The sequence below is a fragment of the Belonocnema kinseyi genome, chromosome 6 (assembly GCF_010883055.1).
Source record: "Belonocnema kinseyi isolate 2016_QV_RU_SX_M_011 chromosome 6, B_treatae_v1, whole genome shotgun sequence".
Lineage (NCBI taxonomy): Eukaryota > Metazoa > Arthropoda > Insecta > Hymenoptera > Cynipidae > Belonocnema > Belonocnema kinseyi.
Genome location: NC_046662.1, coordinates 46,711,011 through 46,720,224, shown reverse-complemented (window position 1 = coordinate 46,720,224; position 9,214 = coordinate 46,711,011). Strand labels below are relative to the sequence as shown.

General features: G+C 29.2%; 1 protein-coding gene across 1 annotated transcript in view; it reads right to left on the bottom strand.

Annotated features, from left to right (window-relative positions):
* LOC117175369 (protein madd-4) overlaps window positions 1-9,214 on the bottom strand; it is a 191,255-nt gene that overhangs the window by 79,990 nt on the left and 102,051 nt on the right. Inside the window, exons 7-8 of the mRNA XM_033365077.1 lie at window positions 8,590-8,692; window positions 3,193-3,291 (exon numbers count right to left, since the gene is read on the bottom strand). Of these exons, the coding sequence (XP_033220968.1) occupies window positions 3,193-3,291; window positions 8,590-8,692 (202 nt within the window). The remainder of the gene's footprint in view (window positions 1-3,192; window positions 3,292-8,589; window positions 8,693-9,214) is intronic.

The following is a 9,214-nucleotide window of genomic DNA, read 5'->3' as shown; positions in this document are numbered from 1 at the left end:
GCTCGACACCTTGACAAATGTAATTCCATGTAGAAACATGCGTTTAAATAAAATATTTTACCAAAAAAGTTACCCACGCTTTAACTTGACAGACTGTAACTCGATTACTTTGGAATACAAGTGGATGCTTCATATTAAAATCGGAGCACTCCGGAAGACTGCAATTACTCCGAATAATATCTGATGAAACTGGATTATTGTCGATTATAAGGAAATTACTGCCGATGAAACTGGATAAGTTTAGATTATTAGTGGATTACGATGGATTTACCTGGAATAGTGTCGATAATAAGTGGATTAGGCGGATTTCTGGAATTACTCTGGAATCAACTGGATTACTTCCGATGACAAGTGGATCACTTCGGTTTAATTAAAATACTTTGCATAACAAGTAAATGCTCTATTTTAAAATTGGATTACTCTGGAACACTGAAATTTTTCCGAATTACTTCATAATAAATTGAATTACTGTGGGTTTCGATTAATTAAACTAGATAAGTTTAGATTGAAAGTGGATTGCGACGGACTTAACTAGAATAATTCGGATTATAAGCAAATTACTCCTAATTACTTGAATAATTCCGCATTCAACTAGATTACTTTGGATAACAAGTGGATTGCTTCTGGTTAAAATTAGATTGCTTTAGCTTATAATTCGATTACTTAGGAACACTAGAAATACTCCGAATTACTTTCGACTAAACTGGATCACTGTGGATTTGACGGATTAAGCTGGATTAGTTTAGGTTATAAGTGAATTGTAACGAAATTAACTGGAATAATTTGTATTATAGGTGAATTACTACGAATTACTTGAATTACTCCAGATTAAAGCAGACTACTTTGGAGAACAAGTGGATTACTTCGGTTTACAAGTAGATTGCTTCTGCTGATAATTGGATTACTCAGGACTAATGGGATTACTCCGAAACACTTGAATTACTCCGAATTTCTTGAATTAACCCGAATCGCTTGAATTACTCCGGAATCAACAGGATTACTTTGAATAACAAGTGAATTACTTTATGTGTCGAGTAGAATCATCAAGCGTTTCAGCAGATTACGAGAATTGTTTCCCTCTATTTACCCAAGAACCTTAACCACTAAATGATTTGGTTGAAACAATACAAGAATTTAGTTTGATCTACCAAAAATTTTGTTGTCCATATAATAACCATATTATATAGTTGAACCAATAAAAATTTGGTTGCTTAAAGCAAACTATTTTTTTAGACACAATTACAGATGCTTTTAAGGCCATGTGACGAGAGGGTCACGTGACTAAACCTGGTATTTGATTTTTCTTTCCCAACATACGCCTAAACGAAATGAGGTATCGCTCTGAAAGTTTGGGAAATGAAAGAGGAGGTAATAAAGTCCATGTCTCTTCTTTGTTCCGGTGGAAAATTTTAGAAAACATTTTTTTTGAAGAAAATACCAGTGGAAGTTTTCTTTCCCAACTTACCTCCACACGGAATGAGATATCGTGTTAAAAATTTGGCACGATTAATAGAAGGTATGCAAGAATTTGTCTCTGGTGCTAAATAATTAGAATAGTGAAAAAAGTTTTTTTTTTAATTTCTATTTTGAAGAAATACCGACCATGCTGTCGTCAAACACTGCAAGCAATTTGCAATGTTGTCAATGGGCTAGTTATGAGATTTATATTTATTAAAGTGGGACAAAACAACAAAAATCGCTCACGAACATTGTGCACCAATAATGCAAAAACTAATGTTTCCACTCGAAATGCAAATGAATATATTTGGTTGACATACGTATCGACGGTGTACCCACTCTAATGTATTTGGGGGGGGGGGGGGGGGGGGGGTACTTATAGATTGTGGCAAAATGTGAGATCAGCGCCACATAGGGGACGTAGCAAGAACTATTGTCTACAACAACGCCCCCCCTTCTCTTCTCACCATAATTTGTAGGTTATGTTGACTTCTCTTTCTGAAAGAAATACACGAATAATAATAACCAATAAAAAAAACCAAAAATTGAACAAAATAAAATCTATCATCTACCAAATGCAATAAAATGTTTAAGTATGTTGGAATCGATCTATCATAGGAAGATTCCAACATACTTTAACATTTGATTGTTCGTTCTATCAGAACGATTCCAACATACTTTAACATTTTATTGCATTTGATCGATGATCGATTTGATTTGGTTCCATTTGTAGTTTGTGTTATCGGTGATCATCCATTGTGAATCCAAGTGCATCACGCAAAAAAATATAATTCTTGCAGCTACAGAGAACTTGAGCAGACCTGAGCAGACGATAGAATTTCTATCGTCTGCTCAAGTTAATTTCGAATTCTGAATTCACACGAGCGCCACCTAGGGGACGTAGCAATTACTATAATCCGTTGAACACTTTTCTATGGGAGTGGGCACACCGTGTACGTATCAGTCTGGTATCAGCTGTGTCAAAGCAGCACAAGCGCAGCGAGGAGACAACTTGGAACTTCTAGGGGTCTGTGGGTAAAACAGATTGCATGATTACCGTCAGAGAAAGTTAAAAGCGTTAAAAGTCAAACTTCTGCTGCAAAACCTAAATGTGTCCGTCGATAATAATTATTTGCATGAATAAACTTTTTTCTCCCTCCTACTCTTTTCAAGGCCACAAACGATCCTTTAATATTTATTAACATTTCCCGAAAAAAATTTCCGCGTTATTTAAACTTTTATTTTTCAATATGGGTGAAAAAATATTGATCTTAGGGTTGACTTGATCAGCTGTTACACTCATCACATGGCCTTAAGCAGTAAAATTTGATCAAAAGTAGATGTGCTATAATTGCGATAAAAATCAGTTGGTGTTTAAACATTGACCTTTTTCGTGATGCACTCAGATCCCAAAATTGAATAATAGAGAAGCAAAAAGTTCATATTTCGCTTGAGGGTATCGCGGTTCTTGCTGTGCAATTTCAGGGAATACAGAGAAGAGAAATCGGATTTCATCCGAGCAACCTCTTTTCCAGGACTTGAACGTTCACGAAAATGCACTTTCTATTATCGCTCTTATTTTCTTTTTTTTTTCTTTTTTTCTCTCTCTCTATTTTTATATAACGTTCTCTTATTTTAAAAGTTTTTAGATGTCGTACGGCACACGTTTACTGTATAAAACGATTTTTCTCGACCATATTGCGAAATGTTTTATAAAACAGAGGTGGTACTTACGTCGCTCCATTGTCCTGTTTCCCACATAGGACATGAAAATGCATTGCATGTCTCTTGGTATCTCGGTTTATGTGTCGCACTGCATTTGTAATCCGGAAGCTGAGTATAAAGAAACATTGAATTAATATTTTTCAAGTCTAATTTATATTTTTTTAAATTGAAAAAATGAAATATTAAGAAGAGACAGAATTTATGAACGTTTTTTAAGAATAGAACAAATTCATTATATTAATAATTATATAATGTTATTATAATCATATTATAATTATTATAATACATAATTCTGTAATTACGACCCCAAATTTAGTTATGCATATAGATTTAAAACGTGTGCCACTAATTTAAAAGAAACTAATGACCCTTGGAAAAGCGATTCATTTCCCGAATTCTGACCGAATCAGGTCTAAAAGTGTTGTCAAAATCAGATGGCATTTAGAGTAAGATATAATTTGATATTAAGAGCACGTGGTAGTTTAATATGGTCGTGCGGTTTTCAACGCTATTCGTGGCCGTGCGGTGGTCAACAGTGGCCATGCGGTTACCGGAGGCGAGACGAGAAGCAAATGGAACATTTTTTTGGCGTAAGAACGGGTGGAGGAGGCATAATCTGAGACGAAAAAGGTCTAAAATAATTAATTAAATTAAAATTTCTTTTCCTAAATCGAAAAAACATCGGGATATTGCCGAGATGAAATAAAGAGTAGCTTTAGTTTTTCAATAGGAATTTTATTTTATTTTTTTAAATAAAAAGTGCACAAATCGAAAATCTATACTGCACGATCCTGGGATATTAAACAGGAAACGAGGAAAGGTTAAAAACAATATTTACTTTATTAATTATTAACTAGTGAGAGTTCTGGCAAGGTTCGTTAATTATGTAGCCTTCTGTTGGTATATGGTCTCTTAAACAGGAAATAAAGAATACATTTTTAGGAAAAAAGTTAATTTTTAATAAAAAAGGTGGTTTTTAACAGAGCAGTCGAATTTTCAACTAAAAAATATCGATTTTCAAACAAAAATGGAATAGTTAAATTTTATATTTAAAAATCCAGGTTTTAACATAAAAAAGAATTTTAAATCAGCTTCATAGAACTGAAAAAAGCCACATTTTTAATGAAATAGTTGAATTTTGAAAAAAATTATTCAATTTTCTACCAAATTGTTTAACTTTCAAGCAAAAAGTCCAATTTTCTACAAATAAATTCGATTTTCAACTCGAAAATATGAATTTTTAACAAACAAAAAAGAATGGTCAAAGAGATAGCTTAACATAAATGAGTTAATTTATTTGTTAATCAAAAGAAAATGAAATTGAAAAAAAATTTAATAGTTCATATTTAAACAAAAAAATTTTAATTTTAAATTAAAAAAAGCTAAATTAAATAAAAAAATTAAAATTTTCAACGAAACAGTTGAATTGTGGAACGAAGGAGATTAATTTTCAAGCGAGCAGCTGAATTTAAAATTAAAAAGATAAATTTACAACTAAGTTGCAAATTAATTTGCAATATAAATAAAAATTAAGAATTGAAATCAAGTTGCCCTAATCAACTAACTAATTTGCCAAATTCAACCAGAAAAGATCAATTTTAAACCAAGAATTAAATCTTAAATTATTAGTGAAGAACATTAATGCTATTTAATAATTAATTAATTTTCAACAAAATAGTTACATTTTGAACCGAATAGTTGAATTTTCATCTGACATGATAAATATTAAAAAAGGGAAAGAATTTCCAAGGAAAAAGTTTAACATTAAACCATTAAGTTGAATTTTTAATCAAAAATCTTTATTTTATAATGAAGGAAATTAATTTTCTAGAAATGTAAAAGACGATTTGTAAGAAAACTAGGATTTTCAACCAAGTGCTTCAATTTTCAACTAAAAAGGATGGGTTTTTTAATTAAATAGTTTATATTTACACTAAATAAAAAAAAGTAAATAAAAATCACAAGCAATGGAATAGTTGAATTTTCACTGAAGAAAAATTAATTTCTAATCAACAATTAAATAAATTTTCAGCAAACTGGTTCAAGTTTCTCTCGAGCCAAATCTTTAACAACAAACAAATAAATTTCAGCTAAAGTAGAATAAGCTTGCAATTCAGTAATTGAATATTGAAATACATAATTGATATTTCAATTTAAATTTAAAAAATATAGAAATTAAATCGATAAATTGCAGATAAAAACTGATATCTAGAAAAACAGTTCGATTTTCAATCAGAGATGAATCATTAATAAAAGAAATATAAATTTTCAAACAAAAATGGAATCGTTAAATCTTGCATTTAAAAAGCCAATTTTTACCATAAAAAATGAATTTTAAATCAGTTTTATTCAACTAAAAATGATACATTTTTAATTAAATAGCTAAATCCTCAAACAAAATGGTAAATTTTCAACAAAAAAGATTGCTTTCCAACCAAAACTGAAATCTCTGCAACTTAAGATAAAAAAATTAATTTTAAACAGCAATAAAAAAAAAGAATTTCCCACAATATAGTTGAATTTTGAAATAAATAATTTAATTTCGTAAAACAGTTTAATTTTGTATCAAATTTTTTAACTTTATATTAAAATGACCAATTTTTTACAAATAAATTAGATTTTTAACCTTTAACTTTAACCAGTTTGTTGATTTGTCAAAAAAAAAAAAAAAATCTCAAAAAAATATTTAATAGTTCTTTTTAGAATAAGAAAAGATTTTAATTTGACATAAAAAATAGCTTAATTCAATAAAAAAATGAAAATTTTTAACAAAACAGTTGAATTGTCGAACGAAAGAGATTAATTGTGAAGAGTAAATTTCAATTTTAAACAAAAAAGAAAGAATTGTCAAGGAAAGAGTTTAACATTTAACCATAAAGATAAATTTTTAATAAAAAAATTCAATTTTTAATGGAGGAAAGTATTTTTTTACATACATTAAAAATGATTTATCAACAACAACAAAACATGAATTGTCAAAAATTTACACGAATTTTCAACTGAATAAGATGATTTTTTAAACCATATAGTTGATATTTAAACTCAACAAAATTTAATTTTAACCAAAAGTAGAATAGTTCAATTTTCAGTTAAGAAATATTATTTTCAAATCAAAAATGAAATAAATTTCTGACAAAGTAGTTAGATTTTCAATCGAGATGAATCCTTAACCAAAAAATAAATGTGCAAAATAAATCTTAAAAAAATAAATTTTCACGAAAAGAGCTTAATTTTAAACCAGAAGGTTAATTTTTTAATCAAGGAGATGAATTTTTTACACAAAAGGTGAATTTTATATTCAATTTGTATATTTGAATTTTAAAGAAAATAGTTGAATGATTTATAATGAACCACGAATCTTCAGGTAAAAAAAAAAGATTTTTTTTTACAAATATCTAAACTTTAGCCAAATAGTTAATTTTTCAACCAAAAGAAAGTTTATTCTGATTGATACATGTAATAGTTCATAATTAAGAGAAAAAAATGTTAATTTTAAATAAAAAATAATCGAGTTCAACAAAAAAAGACGAAGTTTTTACAAAATAAATGAATTTTCAAACAGAAGATATATCTTTAACAAGAAATGGAGCTGTTTCATTTTCAATAAAGAAAATTAATGTTTAACAAAAAAATTGATTTTTAGCAAAATTGTGAAATTTTCAACTAACTAGATGAATTTTTTTATCTAAAATCAATTAATCTTAAAAAAATTAATTTTTAACCAAAGAGTTTATTTTTTAATCAAGGAGATACATTTTCTGCATAAAAGGTGTATTTTATATTTAATTCTTGTATTTGAATTTAAATCCAAAAAAATGTTTATTCACAAATAAAATCGATAAATTGTCAGATAAAATAATTAATTTCCAAAATATAGTTCGATGTTTAAGCAGAGATGTGTCTTAAACAAAAAAAAAAATGAATTTTAAAGCAAGTAGTTGACACTCATACTCAAAAAGGGTCAATTTTTAAAAATTTCAAAAATGAAGAATAATTAATTATTTGAATAACTAATTTTGGTTTTAATCTAACGAATTAAAAAGTTTCATTAGCATAATTTGCAAGTCTTTTTGCTATGTACCAGAAAATTTGACAAAAATTTCTTTTTTAAATTTTGAAACAGCTCAAGCTTTTGGAATTTTTGCCTGATCGAAAAATTTAACAAACATTTCTATAATTTAACAAAATATTAACATTTTTTTAAATGTTCTAAATTTTTTAATTTTGGTTGGAAATATCTGCTTAATGAACTTAACCTTCATTTGGGAGCCTTAAGAAGTTTATAAAAGTCTGGCTCGATTGGAAAAATCATTTAAAAGTTAGCGTGGCCACAACATTCAGGTCACCATGCATACCGACAGACATACAGATAGAAATACACACATACATGACGATAAGGCAGACATACAGACAGTCGTACAGACAGACATGCAGATAGTTAGGCATACAGACATACAAACAGAAATACAGACAGAAATACAAACATACATACAGACATGCGTACAGACATACAGACATACAGACATACAAACATACATTCGTAAAGACAGACATACAGACAGGCAAACATATACACATACATACAAGCAGGCATACATATATGCACAAAGACATACATACTGGGATGCATACAGACATATAGATATACAGACAGAAATACACACATATATACAGACATTTTGACATATACACAGACATACATGCATACATGCAGACAGACAGACATACATACAGACAGACAGGAATTCATACAGAAATACAGAGATACAGACATACAGAAAGGCACCGACAAAATTTTATGATTTTGGACTCTGTGAGTGCCGAAACGTAAAGGTCCGTTAAAAAACAGAAATAAAAAATTTGGACGATTACATTACACTCTCATGAATGAGAAAGTAAAAATAATTAATCTTTTAAATTAGTAATTTTTATTTCTTTATTTACTATTCCAAAAAATAACCAACTCATATATTTATTTCAGAAATTACGATTATTTTTTACATTTTTTGATAATTAATGATTGTATAAATAAGTTAAATTTATTTAAAAAATCAAAAAATATTTAAGAAGTTATGAAAAATATTTAAATTGGTCAATACTAATTATTTGTATGAAAAAAGAAGACAAAAATGGTTGGAAATTAACAATAATAAGTGAAAATAGAGTTTTTTTATTGTTAGTTCATATTTTGGACACTGGGGGGCAAGGCGGGAGGGGGTAAGTATTAGCTAAAAATTAAAGTTTTATTTCGTAGACACTCCTTTTTAATATCTAAAAAACTTGGCACATTTGGATCAAAGCCTGAAGTAATGATTACATTTTTCAAAAAGGTGTTTTTAATTTATAAATTTTTTCGAATCACCTTACTTTATAGATTGAAAAATTGTAATAAATTATTAAATTAACCTTTGTAGTTTCGTTGCCATTTTCTTCAGTGCAAAAGACAGATCTCGTTCTGGATCCTCCTCCGCAAGTGGCACTGCATTTACTCCACTCATTAGCTATCCATCTATTAAGATAAGAGAAGAAAATGGATAATTCGCTGTCTCAAATTGAGTTAGTAGATTCTTGATAAAATTAACAGGATATGAAGAATGACAATTGCGACAGGGGGAAATGTTATTTCTCAATAGAATGAGTGATGTGTGCAGCTGTGGTATAATATTATATTATTATTATTATTATTATTATTATTATTATTATTACACCATTAAGCCATTTCCCTTTCGGGGTAGGCGTGACTTACTCGGCAGGGGAAAGGACTAGTGTGTGGAAGGGATAGAGATTTTTCAGATTGATCCAGAATTCTCGTGCTATTTAAGTAAATAACGCGTCCGTTCCGCAACACTGCTCCGACCCAGGTTGCTGATCAATCTCTCTAGCAATCACCCAAGCGAAGAACCTCACGAAGTCGTTGTGTAAGGTTCCGCACTTGGGTCCATTAGTGGCCAAGGTCTTTTGTTTCAGGCGTCATTCACTCTACTGACACTCTTTTTATTAATTATTTGCCGCCATACTTTCCTGTCCTGGC